Source organism: Drosophila santomea, chromosome 2R (genome assembly GCF_016746245.2).
Source record: "Drosophila santomea strain STO CAGO 1482 chromosome 2R, Prin_Dsan_1.1, whole genome shotgun sequence".
Lineage (NCBI taxonomy): Eukaryota > Metazoa > Arthropoda > Insecta > Diptera > Drosophilidae > Drosophila > Drosophila santomea.
Genome location: NC_053017.2, coordinates 19448115 through 19470271, shown reverse-complemented (window position 1 = coordinate 19470271; position 22157 = coordinate 19448115). Strand labels below are relative to the sequence as shown.

Here is a 22157-nt window from a genome sequence, read left to right as displayed (position 1 = left end):
CACATTGAATGTGCTTTGGCTCTGGAAGGATTATTTATAGCGCCATACCAATTCCATTTAGTTTACCAACATTTAAGAGTTTAAACAGTGAAAATATTATTATTATTATTGTGTGCCCTAGCTTTTTGATCCTCTGATTAAGCTTTTTAATGCCAGTGTGAGCCAGGGTAAACTTTTGGGAGTTATGCGTGAATATTTAGCAGGTAAAGCGGGTGTCGTAAATTTTAATTAGCGTTAGCCGAAAACTAATTTGATGTTAATACCAACAGCAACATCGTGGGCGGCCCCAAGGTCGTCGTGAGCGTTTGAATTTGGGCGGTGGGCTCGATGGCCGTTACATTGCATCCGGGAGTACGCGACGAACCCAATTTTGTGGCTGCCAATTTACGCTTAATTAGATGGTTCCTCGTCTCCATTCGGCCTCAAGGAATTATCACCATCTTCGGGTGGAAGTGGAAAGAATGTGGGGGAGAACCGAACCTTTTATGACCGCCACGCATGGAAATAAAACGATGTTCCCGGGGTGAAATAGGTTAAAGGTCAGGAGGGCACAGGAACCAAAAAAAAAAAAAAAAGAGAAAAGTCTGTGAAAACTGGCTGTTGGTGCCTGACCTTTACTCCCATCCGCAGCTGCTTAATTAAGGTGTGACAAATGCAATCTGCAGGCCAGTTGAGCGTGCAATCAGCCAAAGGCCAATCCAGCTGGCTCATTAAAAGGGGATTTGGCCCGGTTAACACACTCTCGCACAACACACACGACCTTCGAGTAGGCGCGATAAAACAAATGCAAAAGCCTAAAATGGCAGCTTGTGGCATTTGCCATTCGCCATTCGCCTTCGCATCGCTGCTAAATAAATGGCTCCTAGGATCCAGCTGCAATTTGTTGCAGCAATGGGTAAGGAACGTGGGATAGGATATGTGGGATGTATGATATTGGGTAGATAGATACTCGTATGTTAGATCGATAGATTGGATAACTGGAACGTGTCTCGCATCGGAGTCAGGATACCGGATAGGAGCTGGATTCCTCATCCAGCTGATTGCATTTCAAAAGTAAAACACAGAATTTCGTTCGGTTTGTTTGTGCCATTTCGCTGCCATTCGCCTGCGTGGATTATTTTTACATCAGGCCGGCAGTGGCTGGCATTGCCAAACTGTTTTTGGCCAACGGACAAACGGTCCAACGATCGAACGGGCCAACACCCACTTTTTGGCCGGGAATCGTAGTCTCGCACTTTTGCACACTCTAATGCAAAATGTTGCGGTCTGTTTGCATTAAAGCTCCTTTTGCTCGGCTCTTGGCAATCGTCCTGGCTTGTCCTTGGCGTGTGGTTTCTCCTTCGATATCCCTGTGACAGCTGACACATGCATCCACTTCCACCTCTGGCGAAGGAGCTGCATGCCCAGGGCCGTTTGCTCTCTCCTCTGCACTGGACATTAACCCATTTCCCCCGAATACACGAATAAATTGTGACACGAAAAAAGAAGAACGCCTCGCTGACATCTCTTTGTGCCCGTCGCATAAAGTCTGTTGAAATCATCGGAATGCCGCGGGAAAATGTTCCTTTTCGTTGTCATTTTCAGCTTTTTTTTTGTGGTTTTTTCTGGCTGCTGCCTGCTCGCCATTTTATACAGCCATTATATTAATATTAATGACCTGCGCCACGGATGTTGCTAAATATTTTGAATGTTGCCTTTGTCTGACGGTCAAGCTAAAAAGCGCTCTGTAGTTTCTGGGCGAACATGACGTATGCGTGATATTCAAATTAGTCTTTGCACCGAGTTAGAATCGTGGCTGGAAGTCAGCCACCATAACAGTCAATCAAAAAACCATCTGTAAACCAGACTAATTTGCATTTTGATCCGGACTCCGAAGCTCCGGAGCTCTGGAGTTGCAGACTGCGGATCTGGGAAAACTGTGGTGAGAGTTTGCACACACGTAATCATCAAAAGCATAGAAAATCCTCTTGTTTTTCCGCTGCAACTTTTCCCGCTGCCTTTGTTGTTTTAATGTTGGAACAGGATTAGTCCCAAGGGCCAACTGGAAGCATTTCCCATCCTCGCACCCTTTGGATGCCTGGTATTTGTTATTGTCATTGCTGTTGGCCCACAATGTAATTTGGTTTGGATTTTCACGACTTGTTGGCTTCTCTCCCCTCGCCAGTTTGCAATGGGAAATTTGCTTGAAATTTGCTGTTGTTGCCCTCAGTGGATGGTTTTTCGGTTTCCCAATTTATTTATTTCCAGGCACTTTACTAGCTAGCTGCCCATTGTGTTGCTGCCACATTGCAATTTTCAAATACAATCGCAATGGATTTGGTTGTGGCTGCTGCTCTTTTTGGAATGCTACTCTGACTAGGGGTTTGATTAAAGTCCAAAGGCAAACAACAAATGAAAATACTATACTATTATTCTAGCACTTTATTTATGTAAAGCAACTTGGGCGTCATGCTGATGCGAAGGCACTTTCATTCTATGCAAATACTAGATAAAACTGCATAACAAATTTATTCGCTTCATGTTCCTGTTTGCCAAGTTCAACACTTAAAGAGCAATAGTTTTGTACTGCATGGACTTGAGAGCATTTGAAAGCCGACTAGCACAACCGTGCCCTTTATCTATTGTTTCAAATTCAGCTTTCAATTTAAATTGTTTGGATTAGCCGTTGTCCATTGTGTGTGTACATTGAAAATGTGTTTCGGGGTATTTGTTGTGTCAACACCAAGTGAACGAGATAGTAGCACCCACTAACCACTACCCACTAGCCACCACCCACCACATGCCCCGATTTGGTTGCCCTGATTCTGATTTCTCTGCCAGACAATGGGACGTCGGTAATGTAGCTAATGTCGCTAATGTCGCAGCGCCGTAACAGTAATTTAGATAGATATATAAATCGTGTGGCTGCTAATGTGCCAGTATTGTATAGTATTTGCTTAATTATTCTGGTCGATTTAAGCATTTAACTTTTGAAAGGAGCTGTCAAACTGTGATGTCAGTACGTCACCCCAACATCCCTGACATCAACAATACGAGCAATATTCCGCACACAAAAGCCAAAGAAGAATCGCACTAATCGCCGAGCATTTTGCCCGTGGGTGGATGACGTCTTAAAGTTGCTCCAACAGGTCTCTGGCTGATTGTTTACTTTTCTCGCCATGTATTAGCCATTGTTATGGTAAAGACTTTATAATAATTCAGTGAACAAAGTGCTGCAAATGTTTACATATCCTCCTTCTCCTCCTCGTCATCGGCCACGCCCACCGCCTTGTCGGGATAGAATTTCTTGAGTATCCTGTTGACGTCGGGCACCAGTGCCTCGTACTCCAGTGGGAACTTGTCCCGCCGTGGCGGTCCCTTCTCCAGGCCAGACCACAGCAGGTGCTCCGAGGTGCGGGCATTCTGCGAGAACGCTATCTCGAAGGCTCCTTCCCGGGGAACCTGGCGTCCGTTTCGGTTCTTCACCAGCTGGAACTTGCGCTCCGGAATCCGCTGCGTGAAGAATGACCCACACTCGTCGGCCTTGGTCTGGAAAATGGGGCACTCGTACGTGTGCTCGATGTAGATCATGGATCGATCCTTGGAGAAGTTCTCATCAGCGGCCCAGTCCACATCCTTTTTCTTTTTTCCCGCTTTCTTGGGCGGCATTTTCGTAATATGTTCAGAATTTCGAATTTATTTTGTTAATAACCCAAGCCTGTTTCGAATGTTGACAATCCTACAACTCATAATTGCTTTGATTGATTGCTTTTTGGTCTTCTTATGATTCCCTGGCAAAGTGCTGTGCTGCCATAAATCTTCTTTCGTATATTTAAAGTGCGCAGCGATGTCCAGAATATTTTGGCTCTGCCTATTTTTAAAATGCATGACAATCCGAAAGAGTCAACAACTTTTGGGGGCACGCATACGAAAAAAGCGTGCAACAACCATTTGTTGTTTGGTTGTTAATTTGGCTACATTGACTGACAACGCAGCCGCCTTTGAAAAAATTACAAAAAGCGAATTTGAATAGATGCACAGAGAAATGCCTCCATTGGCTGGGTCGCAACATTTGTTCATTATATTATATATAGATTGGGGTATTTATATTCCTATATAGACGTCAATTTATGGCACTGTCTATATTCATGCAGAACAGCTACTCAACAAATTCTATGCATAACAATAATATATTGTTGGAGACGGAGACAAACATGCATAAACAATAAAGTGAAAACATAAAAATCGAGTATTTAAGCAAGTAAATTATATACGTATATGGGGATATCATTTCGCCGACTATCAGATATCCTTTACGAATTCCATTTCACTTATCACAAGTATGGGCTTTTCACTTGTAAAAGATAGATTACATAGATTACACAGCTCAAGATGAACATACCAATATAATGCTTTCAGATCCCATAAAATGAAATGGCACAACACATAATTTGAAGTTCTCTAAAACGGGTTTCAAGGAAATTAAATTGTCCCGAATTTAAGAGCAAACAAATGCTTCTTATATAATTTGCGCATTTTTAATTGGAATCATTTAAATTTTTATTTTGAAGCATAAACATGATTGCAACACTTTTATTTGCTTCATTTTATTGGTTGTCGGGACGAGATTGCAAATGGTCATTTATTGCATTTTATTTCCCCATTTCTCGTGGCTAAAGCTGAATGATTTTTTACCCCCAGCTGCCCAGCTGCCCACACGTGGCCCGCATTTTCCTGAGCCCCCATACCCCCCGATCTAGAGGGTCATGGTTTATTTATGCAATTTTCCAATTTTCCCAACATCGGCCCACAAATAAAACCGAAATGAATGCATACAAAATGCGGCAAGAGCTGGAAATTTAAGAAAAAAGATGCATATGAAAATGCAATTTGCAAATTAACAATAACGCGAATGTAAACAACGGTGACAATGACGTCACAGTGAAACACACAACAAAAACCTATTCGTTGGGTTAAGAATGCGACTTTTGGCGTGCACACATATATTTATGCGCATAAACTGTCCTACTTAAAATAGGGTCATTTTGAAGCAATAGAGCATTATTCAAATGAGCCAAAAAGAATATTCTGAACAAATGTATCTGTACACTCGGAGTATCCGAATTCTGCTTTCCGCCGTGGAAAAATAATCATCGATGCTGCGGCTTCAGTGGGGCAGCGCCAAGAGCAACAAATTTAAATATATTTATTATTCTGAATCTGAATAGGCGCATATGTGTATCCCTCACACGCATGTCTGCACATACTTCAGATATATTTTTAAAAAATCAAAACGACATTTGCCTGCAGCATTTTGAAATACAACAGAACGCCGACGTTGACGTCGACGTCGACGTCGACAGCAGCAGAGATCGGCGATCGGCGAGCGAAATTTTTCGGCGGCTGCAGGCAGCGCCACTCGATCGTACCGCTTAGTGCCACGCCGTGTCTCAGAGCGCCCAGGCCACGGGCCCCGAATCATACCGAATCATACCGCCTAAAATCATTTATATGCAAATAAATTTGCAACGCGAGCACCGGATATATTAAACGCCAAGGCTACTAGAACTACCCACTTCCTTGGGAAAGTGCGCGAAAATCCCCATCTGCCAAACGAACCAACCACCACCCCCATCAGCATCCATCATGCAGGTCTTCGATAACAATATGGTAAGTGAAATCTAGCCTGCGGCAAAAAGCCATTTGTGGCCGTGTTTACGCAGGCCAAATTTATAGTAGTCACGTTTGTGTATACCCTATACCACACTTGGTATACTTGGCCCTGTTAGCCCAGTTAGCTTAACCCAGAAATGCCAATACACAAACTCCAGTCTGGCACAGCCACGCCTATTTTGGCCGCAGAAAAGGATATTCCGAAGGAGCAAAAGGGGGGGGAGGGAGGAAGGAGACAGCCCAGTCAGGAAGTCATGCGGTGTTCAGAACGGGCCGCCAAATTAATTACAAAAATTCACTTAATGGCCACGATCCAAGTGGGTCAACGTACGTGCGAGCCACTAGAAATTGAAACATGCAAAATGCTAAATGTAAAATTCAAAATGCAAAACTTAAGTGTTCCGCCAGAGACTTGTCAAAATTCTACCGCCTGTCTGACATTAAATGCATTTTAAATGGCTATAGTATGTCTACATTACAGTCGGATACAGATTTGCACAATAAAAGTCTTGACATTGAGGCAAACGATTATGGACATTCCAGAATGGATTGGATTTTTTCCAACCGAAATTCACATTAAATACATTTTCAGAATGGCCAGAGCTAGAGCAAGAATTTTTGCAACGCCAGAACTTTCCATTTTCCATTCAGTCCATTTGATTCGTCCGCATCATCTAAAAATAAATATCCATATCTTTATTAATAATAAAAATAAGCTTGGGGACATATACCGATTTCTTGGCAGCTGAGCGACCCCATTAAGTACATAAATCGTACATAAATCGTACATAGACACACATAAATATAGATATATCTGAACCGGCGAGTGCATATATCTACATATATGTACATATAGATCGGATCGAAATTGTCGCCCATATGTAGGCCACTTACAGAATGCGGCATTAGTCACATACTCGTACATACTCACGTATCTGTGGCACAAACTAAGTCCCAAAATTGGTGGCAAGGTCGCCGGATGACGAAAGCAATCCGAAATGACATGGTTCAGTTGATTTCCTTTTGATATTCCAGACAGCACTAGGAGGTATAAATAGATCCGGCGATTTTACAAATCCGGCACAGGCAAAATAGTCGGAGGAGCTGGAAATGGAATTGGTTTATTTTCAGGCCGAATAAATCAATTGGCTTCTGTATTTATGCAGATGCCACCATTTGATTATTTCGCACTGTCGTTGATTTATGGCCAATGGCCAAAGAGGGCGACCAAGGGAGCCTCTTTCCCATTCATTTGTTCATTTGCCACCCACTTCCACCCACTGCCACCCACTGCCACCCACTGCAACCCACTGTTGCCCAACGCCTCTCATTTTCCCTCCCACCCACCAGCGACCATTTTCCAGTGGCTTTCCCACTTTTTCGAGAGTATTGTGCACGTCATGTGTAATTGCTATACGTCAATGTCAATGTGTGGGTTAGCGTCTGATAAATGCAAGCATATGCTGTGTAAGTAAGTGTAAGTGCTTGCGGTCGTTTCGGGATCCTGTGGCTGCAATTGGTTAGCTTTAATGAAATGGCTGATGATGTATTGTTCGCAAATATGTGCTCGACCATTTCATCAGCCACTGAAGGGGCAGAAATATTGAGCAGAAGTATTATCGCTTTCTTAGTGGGCCACCACAAATACTAAAGTTTTGAATCAATAAATTGTACGGATTGTACAATTCGCAAAATACTCTCATCAGCTTTTGTTGATTGGCGGCGGGCAACAGATTGCTGCTCAAGAGTTTTCAAGCGAATTCCGGCTTATCCAAATAAAACTTCACAGCTTGCTTGGGAAATTCAGGAAAACTCGGAATTCAGACACCTGTCCAGCAGAAGAAAACACATGATGCACTCTTGCGAATATTTTCAAACGTTCGAGTATATCTTTGATTTTGCGCCATGGAAATGAAAACAAAAAGTGCGTGCAATAATTTGCATATTCGCCTTATTTATCGATCAAAACACAAACAAACAAGCTGCCGCAATTGTTTAACTATTTCGCAAACAAACAATGCGCAGCTATTTTGTCTGGCTATTTTTAGAGCGGAAAACTGAAATGCTAATTCGCTGAAATGAAATGAATAAATGAATTAAATCGAGATATTTTCTATATATATTTTTCATCCTTTAGCGCCGCGCCTCGCGACGTGCCTCCTTGCGGCGAGGATCCATATCGGCACTGCCGCAGAAGTCGCACGAGATTCCCTGGGACATATTCGAGCGACTCTTCATGCCCTTCCTGTTCTGCCAGGCGGCGGCCATCATCACGTCGCACCTGCTCCACGCCCTGGACATCTCCAGCATCTCCACCTTCGCCGTGTTCGTCTGGTTCGCCCTGGCCACCGTGGGAGCCGTGCTCTTCTACCACTTCGTCAAGGTACGTCGTCTCCCGCTTTGCATTCTTTCTAATCCTCAATTCTGGTGGGAAACCGCAGAACGGATCGTAGTGTTTTGGCCTGGGCTGAGGATTGGCATTGGGATTGGGTTTGGGGTTTGGGGTTTGGAGTTTTCGGTTTCGGTTTCAGAGCCACGGGCGTCCATAAGTTCGGGGTTTTGTCTGCCGGGACTGGTCTTTCTTTTTGCCTTCCGTTTTGGCCGGGTACAAGTGCCAAGACAAAACCACAAGTGACGACGGAGGGTCTCAACTATACTAGGCAAAACAAATCAGTGGCACTAGAAATAGTCGTCGGGCCAGCAGAGAATCCATATTCAGAAAGCGGCGAAAGGAGAGGGTCCTGCGGCAGGCACGTCGTCAACTTATGCTTAACCAGGCTGGAGGAGGAGGAGCAGGAGGATGCACAGGAAACCCTTGACTATGGATTTGGCTTCGGATTTGCGTCTGGTATTTCAGAGCTTATACTGTGTGCCTGGCAGCCAGCCGGGAAATGAAAATGAAAACAAATAAATAAGCAGGCAGCAGCAGTCCTGGTGGGGAAACCCGAGCAGAACTTGCTGAAAGAAAAGGGTTTGGTAATGAATATAAATTTGCAAGTAGGAAAAATGTGGAGTCCTCCTGATTCACTTGAGACCAACCGAAAATTGCCGGCAAGCAGCTATCTAGTAAATTGTTAGTCATTTCAATATACTTTCGAAGTTTCTTAGACTTTAAGGTTTCTGCAGACAGTCAATCTTATTCAGATTATCGAAATCTTATACCACTCATAAACACAAAACACTTAAGTTAACTTACGTATTTATTAAAATTAACTATCTATCAATTAACTTAGTTGAGCGTTCATTGAATGCACCTTGCAATCCGATTATCCAGGCGCAAATTTCCATTTTACTTGTACACCAACTTTCCTTTGTGCATAACCTAAGCCACGAAGTAACCGAGTCATCGCCTTCCTGTAGTTTCAGTTCCCACCATGATTCGATATTAAATATTAAAAGCCTTGTGGGCTCTATTTCAACATCCTGTTTGCCGGCGCCTGCTCAATTAAACTTCTAAGCAGCTCCACCGAAATGCTCCTCAGGTCATGTGTGCCCCCCATTGGATTATTTGCCCTAATATCCTCGCATTAACTGCGCACATTACCACAATGCGTATACGCAGAGCCATCAAATCCAATTAGTTATCTCTCGATTTCGCACCATTTGCTTCGATGCACATCCATGAGCATGGCATCGACGGAGTCGGCAGATAATTCAAATTTGCCTGCACTTTAATTAGCCTCCTTTGCTGGAGCAGAAGGAGCGACACTGGCCATTTGCTGCCTGGCAATTACGGGTGGATAAGAGTTGCGTGGATAGCCGTCGTCCTGTGCCCGTCCGCATCGCATTCGCATCCGTATCCGTATCGGACGGTCAGTGGACAGGGATGCAGGTGCCGGGATGGCATTGTCCTGGCAATTGCAGGCTGCTTGTGCCGCACTCAACGCGATGCGATGCGAAACCCGGCATTAAGGTAATAAGCACGACGGCAGGATAATTAACAGCAACGGTAGCAGATGCAGTCCGCAAAACGGGGACACGAGGACAGGACTCAGCTGTCTGGTTTCAGCAAGGATTTGTCAAGGACAATGCTGGCACTGCAATCGGCTTTCATGAAAATAGGAAAAACCAGTTAAGTGGACGATAATGAAATTCGCTGATTACTGGGAGAACTTTTATTTGGCAGCTCTTACCATTGAAAAGGCTTTCTCAGAATAATTCTATTTGGTTTTATGATCAATGCAGTGTCTCGAATCTAACCAAGTAGCTATTTAATTAATTTCTTGAGAAAATCAAATGATTGTCTCAGTTCTCAACAAGTCCTTTCCTTCAGCTTCTATGTTGCCCATATCATCGGTGAGTCCTTTGCGAAATCAACAAAGGATCAAATTCTTTCATTTCCCAGAGCTTGTTAACGCGAATTTCGTCCTTCAGTGAAACAAACATCTTAAAACAGGACCTTAAATGGCTGATATCACTGACATTCGATAGATTATTTGCATAACAACAAAGTGAACGTCCTTCAGAAAGGAACTCGCCATCTATTTTTAGCCACGGCAACAGCACACCGTTTTTGTTTTTTTTTTTTGGGCGGAAACAAGAAGAGGGAAAGGACACGAATATCCTTGCCTTTGATTAGCTTTTCGGCCTGGCCAGACCTCAGCTATTAGCCCGATTTCTGTTGTCTGCCGCTGTTTCGCATTAACATTTACATTTACATGTGCGGAGTAGATAAAGTTATTGGAAACATTGCTGGACCCTTGGACACATCCTATATGTGCGATTTGGCTGCCGTCGCCTGTTTGTCCTTGCACATCACGTTGTGCAATTCATCTTTATGGCACGACCATCGAATTAAATTACACGCACGCACACAAATTCGCAGCGATTCGGAGGATCTGAATTTGGGGCAGGATTGGGATGGGTTGGATTGGGATGGGTTGGATTGGGTTGGGTTGGCAACTGTTGACGCGACAGCACAAATTGGGTGCAATGAAATGTAAATGCGCAGCTAATGAAATGCTCACCGATGACGGCCACGCCCACGCCCACAACCACGCTGCCGCCCCCGTGGGAGTTACGTAATTCCCTTATTATGAGCGCCTAAATTGCAGCTGCTAGGAGCAACTGCATCCGAGGATTGCAGACGGCTCTGCAACGCAAATTACACCCAGCTTAATATGCATAATTAAGTCGACAACCCGCTCGTCGCCCACTCGATCCCATTCCACTCCATTTGCCCCATCTCTCCTGGGGCTCTGGGCGCTTTCCTCGGGCCAAGAGCAACAGTTTCCCGGAACAAGACACGAGATGGGCCATGGACGATGGGTGATGGGCGATGGGTGATGGTAGTGGAAATGGAAATGGAAATGGGTGTGCGGCTTGTCAGCTGCCAGAAACAGTGTACATAATTGAATTAATAGCTTCGTGTGAGCCACGCTAATGAGCAGTTGCTCAACATCAGCAACGCCCACTGCAACACGCCCAAACCAACCACCCACCCCCCTCATGTCCTTGCCACCGCGAAACTCCACAACCAATTCCAATTTTGAAATTTAATTGAATGTACGGGAATCTTGGCTGCCACTGTCCATCTCAGCCAGGTCAATCCGCAGTTGGTCCACTCGTTTTTTGGTTAGCACTAAGTGATGATCAAGTCACCCAGTTAGATGATGACGGATGTTTGAAAAACAGTTACAACACTGTAATAATTGCTTTTATCCTAGATTTAATTCATTAAAAGCAATGGAAATGCAAATTATTTTTACATTTTTACCCTTACCTTTTTGATACCTTACTTCTAAACAGCTTTGTTATTTTTCATCTCCCAGCAACTATACTAATTTATGCTTTAAAATAAGTAAAATTAAATTAACTAAGTTTAATGCAATTTGCACTTGGAATTGGTTCATATACTGAACGCTCTATTTCTTTTTATTTCTAAAGCAAACCCTTTACAAACATTTTTCCCAGTGCATGTGGCAGCGGCATCTGCAACAATGTCCTGCTGCCCGGGTCCTGTTTATTACCCAGCAAACCATCTACTTAGGTTTTCTACTAGGTTTTCGTACATTCCCACTGCAGCACACTTTGTCGCAGTTACAGCTCCATAAAACTTTGGCGGTAGACAAATTTTACGCTGATTCGTGTGTTGTGCACGGAGAAAAAAAAAGTGGCGTAAGAACTGCTTTGTCAACGAGGGAGCGAGTGCATTCGCAATTAGGAAGTGGTGATGAAGTTGCTGCTGATGATGATGATGATAGAAGATGATGTTGAAGGGACACAGCAGCTGGAAGCTGGCTGTTGGCAACTGGCAACTGGGATCCCTGGACACCAAAGCTCGGGTAGCCCACAGAAGGCTACATAAAGGACTCTCCAACGTTTGCTAGCAGGTCATAAAAACTCATTATGTGCGAAGTTGCGTTCGCTTGTTTTTACCCATTGGTGGCCGTACTGCGTTCTCCTTTGTATCCAACGGATACATATACTCACTCGTACTCCGCCGTTTTCTGTTTCGGTTTTATGGTGTTGCGCGTGGCCTGTTGATTCACACACACGCACACAAACACACACACACACACATAGATACACTGAGGACATTCAGAAATGGCAATGGCGTGCCCGGCCTGACAATGGCTGGAAATGAAGGACACGGCAGATGGGAGCTTTGAGCTGTGAGCTGGGACATGGGACATGGGACATTGGACATGGGATTCGAAAACGCGAATTGCGTTTCTTAGAATTGCACACCATTAAATCGCCTTGACAACTCACGCTGCCTCCTGACCCCTGACCCCTGACCCCTAAGTTCTTTCCTTGCCTTGCTGCGCACTTTAGTTAAATTAAAAACCAACTGCAGTCGAGGCAGCCGTGCATCTAGCGCGCATCGCACATCATGCTTCGGCAGCCAAAAGGTCGGAGGTCACCAAATGTGAGTGAATTGCGCACAAAGCTGCCGCACAATTGATTGGCAGCCAAGTCATTTTGCATTTTACGTTCTCAATTGGTGGGACATAGTTTTCCTGCTACAGTCAAGAGTCTAGGCATTCATTAGCTCAAATGGATTTCCAACTAAATCAATTTGGAATCTAAAACTCTTGCGAAACTCCGTCAGATTCACATGATTGAAAAATTAAAAAAAAAAATTTTTTTTAAATAGTAAATCTGACAAATTATGGAAAAAGAAGTATTGACACTTTTACTATAGTAAATAGCTGCCACAGAAAGTATCCATGTATTTATGAAGCTATGACACAAAACTATATCAAAACTTTTTAGTTTTAGTTACGATACTAAAGGTCATTAGACTGAACCACACCGCTATATGATTTTGTTATATTTTTACCCACTTACTATATATTTTTAACTGCATTGACTTTCACCTTCCTTCTTTCCCCTTTCCCCTTTCCCCTTTCCCCTTCCCCCTTCTGTTTTTCCATTTTCTTTTAATAGCCTGGAAGTATAAATAGTACCCTGCTCGCAATTCAGTTTCAGTTCTCGTTTTCCTACTGCAGACCTGCTACACTATATTTTAATTAACAGCCATTGCCAGGGGGCATCATTTTTCGACCGGATACAATGCGAATTTAAATACAGATAAATTTCCATACGGCAGAAGGGTGCTCCGTCTAATCCTTCGTTTAAACACCCGGCCAGAGATGTTGGCTAACAGGCTGAGCTGCCATAATGGCTGGCTTGGCACAAAGTCAAAGCTTTGCGTGTTGCCTGATTCACACACACACACATACTAACGCACGGACGTGTCCTGGCACCCACACACACACACTCACCACACACACACACACAAGGCAGTGTATCTGTCCCACCAACACAGGCACACGTGGGGCGACAGGAATAAGGGAAACTGGCTGCAAATTGGCCTAGGTCTCCTTGGGTACAACGGTACAACGCGTGGTATGCGCAATGCGAAAAGCCTTAAATGCCGATGCCGTGAAGTTGGCGGAGGTCCTGCGCCCGCCGCACGCCAACAGGATACCTCGTGCGTGTATCGGAGTGGATCGGCGATGGTGTGCAGGAAAGCGAAACACAGAAATGGTTTTTAACTTTCCGGTTAATTAATTTATTACAGCTTAATACGTTCAATGACTTTTGGCGCCCGTCTTTCTCTGTCATTTATGTATGTATGTTCGCCAACCCCCAACCGCCCAGCGACCACCTCCGTTTTTTAGTTAATTTATACTTTTGTGGGGCGCTGTTGGCCCCTCGAGTTTTGGCCCCCAATTTTCCCATTTTCCCACTTTCCCTCTCTGTTGGCCGTATTTTATTCGCTGTCTATTTTTAGCCACTGATTTAATATGCGTGCATGCGTGTGCGTGCCTCCCTTTGTTTCGCATTTCTTGCTTTCTCTTTTTTTGGCCACATTTCGTCGCCTCGTTGTTCGTTGTTCGTTGTTCGTTGTTCACAAAGGATACCACCCGGCCAGTGGGTGCGAGGGGCGTAAGAGTCCTGGGGGGAATGGTGACACAGCGAGGACAATTTGTATGCGGTTTGTTTGCCATTTTTCACTTAGACTCCATCCGACTCCCACTCCGCCGAAAATGCAGCATTTCGCTTATGTAGATTTATTTGGGGCCTCTTGAGCGGTCAAGCGTGCCCCGTTTTCTTGAGAGGTTTATGCGTCTGCAAGGATAACGCAGGACGCGGGAGGTGGAGCCCAAACGACAATGGCCGGGGGATAAAAATAAGATAATAAAACCAGAGCCAGAACCAGAGCTCTGGCCACCGATAAGCGACCATCAGCCAGGCTCGTCGTCCGACATCGAAGGGGTTCAATAGTTCCTGGGCACGGAATGAAATCTGTTTACTTCGATACTCGTTCTATTTATTGCGTACACTAATTCCGCCCCGGAAGTACAATAATAAAACTGGTTTATTATTTCACTTCCTGGTTATTTATTCCGTTTATGACTGGCCAGTCAAAGTTTTTCAATTACTAGTGAGCATTGGACCCGAATTGCGGAAATATCACCCAAGCGAAAATCAGTTTTTTTACTGTTTTGCAATTGAGATTCAGTAATGATTAATATAAGTTTTCGAGCTACCTTATATACATTTTTATACCCGCTACTCGTAGAGTAAATAGTATCAGATAGTCGAGTTCCCACTCGACTATAGCATTCTCTCTTGTTATGTATTTAGTAATCAAAATAAATGCTTAAAAGTAGCTAAATAGGTTGGTAATCTCCTACGAAATCCGACGACAGGCTGTCATTTAAATACCCACCTACATATTGATCCTAGCTTCCGGTCAACATATTTTCACAACCCACGCTTCCGCATTATCCTCGAAATAGGAAGCGGTGTTTTTCGCACCCCTGGACAGTCATAAATTTATTCACGCAAATGAAGGCACTGTTGGCATGTTCATGAGTCTGGGTCGGACTCCTCCTATTGTTGTTTACATTTTACACTCGTAACTTTCAGCTCGCCCACGTTGCCACACGTGCCACGCCACCAGCAGCGGATGGAGAAATGGGGTAAAGAGCTTTATCCAACACTTTCGCCGCTGCCCCATTATTTGATGGGGCTTGGAATTCCCTGCCACACAGAGGCCATGTCTGCTGACTTAGAGCAGTTTGCACATTAACTTTCGCGCAGGTGACACAGAAGGCCCTTCGTCGGCTTGGCCAGCATAATGCATTATATAAATATTACGCATACGCCGCGGTGTACGTAAGCCGAAACCGCAGACGGAGTCGGAGTCGGAGTCGGAGCCGGAGGTAATGAGCGTACGGAAAGCAGCTGCAGGCGGTGAATCGCGTGCCCCGCGACCATTTATCATCGCCGTGGCTAAAAGTGCGCGTAAAATGCTCCGCTTTTCGGGGTAACACAGCCGCAGATAGCACCTGCTGCTCCTGGTCAGCGAATAAATCTTCCACTTCCAGTTGCCTGCAATTAAAATGCAATAAAGGATGCATTTAAATAGCTAAAGCGCAAAGTACAGCCGAAGGATATCTGCTTGTGTGTCTGTGTGTGCAAGGAGCACGGAAAGGGAAAGGGAAAGGAAGAGGGATCCTGGCACGCCTCCTTATTGACTTACCCGCTTCCAGTGCTCGGCATGCATTTCCGAGCCAAGTGCTCAGTTAAGCGGAATGTCTGACATGCACCTGCCACCCATGTGGCCTTCCTCCCCGCCAGTTCAACCCAAACTTCCACCGCGCTCTATTTTGGGGTGCATGCAACTTGGGTTCTATTTCGGGATTGCTTTATAAAAACCGCAAGCCGTCGTGTTCGCCCAGAGGTGCGATGTCAGGCGCTGCACAAGGTGGCCAAATGGGCAGGTGGCAGGTGGCAGGTGGAAAGCGGAAAGTGGCAAGTGGCAGGTGGCAAGAGGCACGCGGTTGCGTCAAGGGGGTGACTCTTTCATGCCTCGCACGTAGCCACTGCACTGTCGAAATTCCCTCTTTTTTATCTTTGTCGGTATCCTTGTTGAGCACCAGGAGAAGCTGTTAAAACGATTCGCCAGAAGTGAACAAATGTTGAAACTGGGTGAATGGCCACCATCCACCAGCCACCAGCACGAAATCCATTCAGTGGGAGGATTTTTATGATGCACTCAGTAACCGGTGTCATTTTCGGCTTTAAATGTCTGATTTTCACACTGTTCAAACTTTAAATGTCAGTATTTCACACTGTTTAAACTCAATCTGTATGTCATAACTGCTTTAAACCATTATGAACAACATCATGAACATAATTTATAGATCGGAATACAAAAAATATATTGGGGTGAATTACCCTTTTTAATAAGTAATTAATAAGTAATCCCGATTATTAAGTATACTCTTATTGCGTTAAAAGATATTCAAGCATGTCTGTACACCTTCTTGCCAAGCTGCATTATATACAATTTAAGTTACTTCTTTACGTGGATCTGAAACTTTTAATTGAACTGCCCTTTTTGAAAAGGTCAAAGCTTAAGCGGTCGGTAATTAAATGTTTTTCTTGCAAAAGTTATAACTGCTTTGATAATCGGGAAGCGTAGAAATACAGCAGCTTTCCCGCTTTCCCGCTTTCCCGCACTCCTCGCTAAATTTTCTTTGGAAAGGCAATCCCTTCTTCTTTTTCTATCGCATTTCTTCTGAAAAAGCTGCCACAATTTCTGGTTTCCCCCAATGCACTTTAATAGACTCTAAACATTTAGCTGCTTGGGTTTTTTTATATTTTCGCCTTATTGCAGCTTTTTGCTGCGCTTTAATTGCTCAATTCCGTTAAGTCAGTTGCTGTTTTTAGTTGCAGCTAAAGTTTAAAGTAATTTGTGCTGAACCGCAATAAATTGGGGTGGCAGAACTCACGAAGAATGCTGCGTGCATTTTTAGTGCTAAAGTTGGCTCAATGTTTGCATCAGCGTTGTAGTATGAGTACTATATCTAAAGTAGATTCCCGTAAAAACCGAAGGGACATAACTTGTGGGAAACTTTGACAGGATTCTGTGGCGGTTGGAGGTTGGGGTGGGGTGGTCTGCCGAGCCAGGGCGTGAAGAAGCCAAGCGGCCACCGTCGGAGTGTTTGTGTTTTTATTAACGCCAAACAACGGCCAACAGATTTCGATAAGCCAAACACTTATGGCCACAATAAAATGTCGGCCAGTCTTAATGGGTGTCAACAGCACGGCCAATAATAATACACCCGTGCTGGCCCGATTCCTCTTATTTTTTTTCCACAATTTTACGAGCACTTTATAACAGTTTAATAGCCCGAACAATGAGTAGCCTTCCAACCCCACCTCCTGTTCCTCCTTCGAACTCGATTGACGCACACTGGAGCCAACCCCACTCGAATCGAGACGAACTACATACATATTGGGATACGACACTATCCCCGCCAGTATCACAGTAACCCCCACTCGAATCCAGGAGACGGACCAAAAGAAAGTTGACTGACTGGAGCGCGTGTCTAAAGCGGATGTCCTAGTGAGCACACGTCTTCCTGTTCTACCACTTCAACTTTCCATCAGCTCGGCTCCATCAGCTCCATCAGCAGCATCAGCGGCGGCGTCTCAAGCCGTGATGAACTTAAACAAATATCCCCATACCCATCCCCATTCCCATTCTGTAGATGGGAGACTTCCCACCCCAAGGACTCGGAACCAACGCCGGACTTTCGCTTTGAAATCGAAAGCAGGCCGCTCCTCGTGGGCGCGAACTCAAAGCGACTCAAAGCGACTCAAAGCGACTTAAACTCGACAAAGTTGCCAACTCGCGGACGTCTGAGCCCAGTTTGTGACACGACTTTTAAGTGAGCGGCCTTAGAGCCCACAGATGACGCCTCGGCTGGGCCAAAGGTGAAAATTGTGAGACCACACCCAACGACAACTTGATACTCCATCTCAAAATCAAACAGAATGCCACGGCTCAATTGACAGCTAATTGGCGTCATAATTATCGAACATTATTGGTCTGAAGAGTTGAACGTCCCAAAAGCAATGCGTTTACCCTACGCTTCATAAGGGAAAATATATTTCGAATATTTATTTATTTATTTATTTGTAGGTTGTAGACAAAAGTAAACTCATGATAGAGAAAGATTGTTGCCATTCGAATATTTAATATTGTTTTTCTCCTCTATATGTTAAAAAAATAATGTAATTATTAGGTATGATTTCCATAGGTATAGTCATACGATAATAAATATGAGCAAATTATATTTAAAATTGCTACAAAAAGATTTAAGCTAAGTACAAAATCACAAATAATGAATATGAATATATTTGCTATCTTAAGCTTTTGCTTATGAAACATATCGCATATCACTGTTTCGTTGGGGAAATATTTCTTTTAAAATTTGCTTGTCTGTATAAATAGTAAATAGTAATAGTGAAAGAAATTATACTAAACTAGAACATTAAATTCAACGATACTTACTTACTTACAGGTTTCGGCTTCGGGCAAAGGCGTGCTAATCACTGGCTGCGAGGCTCCACTGGCCTGGTACTTGGCCAAGAAACTGGACGACCTGGGTTTTACCGTTTACGCAGGATTCAACACGCCCATCGAGGAGTCGGACGAGGCCAAGATTCTCAAGGAGGAGACCTCGGGACGCATGAAGCTGCTGCACTTGGACGTCACATCGGAGAAAACCGTAAGTCTACACGGGCGGCAGGTCCTGAGCTTTTAGCCGAGTTCACAACCAAACCAACTCCATTGCCTAGATCCTGGAAGCTGCCCGCTATGTGTCGCAGCACCTGCCCCACGGCGCCGAGGGATTGTGGTCTGTGGTGCACTGCGCCCACTGGATAGCTTTGGGTGAACTCGAGTGGATTCCATTTGCCGTGCTTCGCAAGAGCTTGGACCTTAACCTTTTGGGTAAGTAGAGCGCCACTCTGCCACTCTGCCACTCTTCCACTCTGGATGTGGGCTACAATTTGAATTTGAAAACCGTTTCAGGTTCCGCCCGCCTCACCCAAATATTCCTGCCCCTCGTACGCCGTGCCCATGGTCGCGTCGTCTTCCTCACCTCCGGCCTGAACCGTGTGCCATCTCCCGTCCGGGGAATCCAGTGCGCCACCCAGGCGGCGGTGGACTGTTTTGCCGCCTGTCTGCGCCAGGAGATGCGCACCCGGGGAGTGGACGTGTCCGTGGTGGCTGCCGGAGAGTTTGCACCCGGCAACGGCTGGCTGAACGAGACCGAGCTGCGTGACCAGGTGAGGACAAAATAATGACCCCATTGCTCTGGGATGCAGCTACTAATTGGTTTGCATTGGGAAAAATTAGACATCGATGTGGGAGCATTTTAAACCAAACCCATATAACACTACATTACACACGAAGCAAAATTTCTCAAACAAACCAAAAGTATACATGTACATACATATATTTCACTACTTTTTTAAATAGGTATTAAACTATTTTATTTTATTTTATACCTTGAATCATTAAAAAAGTTCATCTTTAGTATAGTAAACAAAATACATTTTGCCACCAAATCATGACAGTTCTTTTCCACGTGGATCAGCCATTTCATGCTTTTAGTTTTTTACGATACGAAATACGATAACTATTCCCAACCAGCGGGTGCTGCTAAAACAGTTTGCGGAGAACTCATTAAGTTGGCTTTAACCCATCTTTTTTCCCCTGGCATATTTTCCGCAGGCCAAGCAAATGTGGAACCAGCTTTCCTCGGAGCAGAAGAAGACCTACGGCGAGGATTACTACGAGGCGGCCATGACATCGGTGGAGAAGTATTCGCGCCAGGTGAGAGTTCCCAACCAATCCTCCATCCTCCCCCCTCCATGTGTCCGGTGGCTAACGAGTGTTTAATCCGCACTTTCTCCCATTCCAGGCGGCCGATATCCAGCCCACGCTGCGCGTCCTCATCGATGCCGTGACCAGGACCTTCCCCATGGCCCGCTACACCCCGGTGACATCCAGCGAGCGGCTGCAGATCTTCCTGGCCGAGCACCTGGCCCCCTCCCTCTACGAGTCGCTCTACGGGGAGCAGAAGAAGTTCGTCTACTGACCACATCCTCCATCTGCCGTCCGCCGTCCAGCGCCCAGATAAGAAGAGTCTCCATCGAAACGGCCCGATATTGTAATTTGGAAATTGTTATTCATTTATGATTTGCCCCGAAATCCATATCCGCCATCCTGCTCCTTGGTGCGCGTGAAGGACATCCAGAAAGGAACTGAAGCCAGGAGCACTGTTCAAGGAGCTCCGGCAGTCGATGAGCATTTACGTCCTTCTCTCGATTATTCTCATGATTTTCCCTTAACGGAGGCGTGTCTGTCTGCATAATATTATTTTCTTTAGTTGCTAGAACGAATTGTATAACGATGAATGAATAAACTGAAAATGGAAACAATTGAAAGATGTGCGCTTTCACTGGACCAAATAAGGGAATTTTCATTGAATTTGGAAAGTTAATACAAAGGGAATATCAATATGTATTTCGTTTTTTTTGGGAGTAATGCAGTCGAGTGAGTGTTAAAGAACACCTCAAATGTTTATACAAACCAGAGCAGATTGAAATTAAATGAAGTTCCTGACCAATCAAATGGCATCGCAATCCTCCTTCTCAAGTCCTTCTGCCTCGTTACGGATTTCTTTCGCATGGAAGAAAGGATTTTTCGAATCCTGTTAATTGCTTTTGATTGACACTCGCCGAGTGGCCGGCTTTAGGTCCTGTCATTGCATTTAATGGGGCGATTTGTGAGACATCAAGCTGCATAAGCAAACGCCATACCCCCGGAAAACCCCCTGGAAACCCATGGAAAACCCCTGGAAAACTAAGCTTAAGTGCAGTGGATGGCGAGCAGGAGCAGCAGAGCAGAGCAGAGCAACGTAGAGTCAACCAAGTCAAATGACATGGCCGCCAAGGAACACGAAAGACGGAGACGAGCTCGTAAAAATAAATTCAATAAATTTTTAATGTGTTTGATTCAAAACAACAATGACATTTTCGCCGCAACGGAAGCCAAGGACATTCCGCGCGAAAATGGAGCTCAGGTGTTCCAGAGGATTCCCCAACTCCGGGGAATGAGCTGCTAAGGCAGCTGTAAGGAACACCAAGAAGTGCATAACTGCGGCATAAATCTGCCATGGTTGTTAATGTAATCCGCAACTGGCGGATGGCTGGTGTACCTGTGTTCCTGTGTTTCTCTATACACATCCACACTCTTACCCATCCCAGGTGGCACGTTCGAACTTTTTAAGGACAAACAAACGGCGGCAAAACAAAAAGTTGCATGGGAAATGAGCTGGTTAGCTAAAAATACACACCATACCATATATATATATATATATGTATATATCCAGCCAACCAAGGGCAGCCAACTTTGACCAATGCTTTCCGCATTTGGCTGGCATTCCCTGGGTTTACCTTTGGCTGTCAGATTTGCCGGTGTTTTTACTCAAACACATTATATGCAGCCATGTGTAACACTTCCTGCGCTTTTGTCGCCAGCCCAGAAATTATCCGCATTAAGAATTTCCCGTATTCTGTGTGTGCGAAGGATGCCCAGAGGTCCTGGCACGGCGTCCAATACGACTGATTGTTTAATGGAAGCTCCATCTCATTTCCATTCAAACTTCGACGCCTGGCAGGGATTCCCGAGCACATTTCAGGATAGCAGCCGGAACTTTGACATGGCCGGCGGGTGATGGGCGATGTGGGATGGCAAAACTATGTTTGCCATGTTGCACATTGTGGAATCCTTCCTATCTGGATTGGTACGCCTTTTGCCATCTGGGAGCCAGCTTAAATTTGAGGAAGCACCAGTAAGGTAATGAAAACAAATGACTAAACATACTTTAAAATAGTTTTTGCTTTCAATCACAAATGCATCAGAGTAATAGCTCTTCAAATGGCAGCAGACCCACTATAGGCAGCTAAAGGTATTTGAAAATATTGAATAAAAATATCTGTGAATTGAAGTGATACGTATTGGCATTTCGCAAAGCAGGCAAAAAAAAGGTATTACTGTGGCACAAGTTGCTTATCCTTGAAAGTGAAAAGTAGTTCCTCTCGACCGCAACAAATCCGGACAAGAATCGAAGTCAGCACATTAAATCGCATTTTATTGTTTCGATAAAAAGTAATTTTCACAC

The 22157-nt window shown here is 44.6% G+C and overlaps 2 protein-coding genes across 2 annotated transcripts; one reads left to right on the top strand and one right to left on the bottom strand.

The window, feature by feature from the left end:
* Window positions 1-3134: 3134 nt before the first annotated feature.
* Window positions 3135-3725, bottom strand: LOC120445557 (selenoprotein BthD). Its single transcript, XM_039626030.1, has one exon. It carries the CDS (start codon window positions 3646-3648, stop codon window positions 3223-3225), a length of 426 nt encoding a protein of 141 aa, XP_039481964.1. The 5' UTR covers window positions 3649-3725; the 3' UTR covers window positions 3135-3222.
* A 1683-nt stretch (window positions 3726-5408) lies between these two features.
* LOC120446561 (D-beta-hydroxybutyrate dehydrogenase, mitochondrial) lies at window positions 5409-20418 on the top strand. Its single transcript, XM_039627580.1, has 7 exons — window positions 5409-5649; window positions 7790-8035; window positions 18486-18692; window positions 18763-18916; window positions 18998-19254; window positions 19703-19804; window positions 19893-20418. The coding sequence occupies exons 1-7, from the start codon at window positions 5626-5628 to the stop codon at window positions 20067-20069; spliced, it is 1167 nt and encodes a 388-aa protein (XP_039483514.1). The 5' UTR covers window positions 5409-5625; the 3' UTR covers window positions 20070-20418.
* Window positions 20419-22157: the final 1739 nt, after the last annotated feature.

Excerpts from the sequence above, each read along its gene's own strand:
- LOC120445557 (XM_039626030.1), bottom strand. The coding sequence starts at position 3,648 with ATGCCGCCCAAGAAAGCGGGAAAAAAGAAAAAGGATGTGGACTGGGCC.
- LOC120446561 (XM_039627580.1), top strand. The coding sequence starts at position 5,626 with ATGCAGGTCTTCGATAACAATATG. Across the intron at positions 5,650-7,789 it reads AGGTCTTCGATAACAATATG|CGCCGCGCCTCGCGACGTGC; the intron begins GTAAGTGAAATC and ends TTCATCCTTTAG. Across the intron at positions 8,036-18,485 it reads TCTTCTACCACTTCGTCAAG|GTTTCGGCTTCGGGCAAAGG; the intron begins GTACGTCGTCTC and ends ACTTACTTACAG.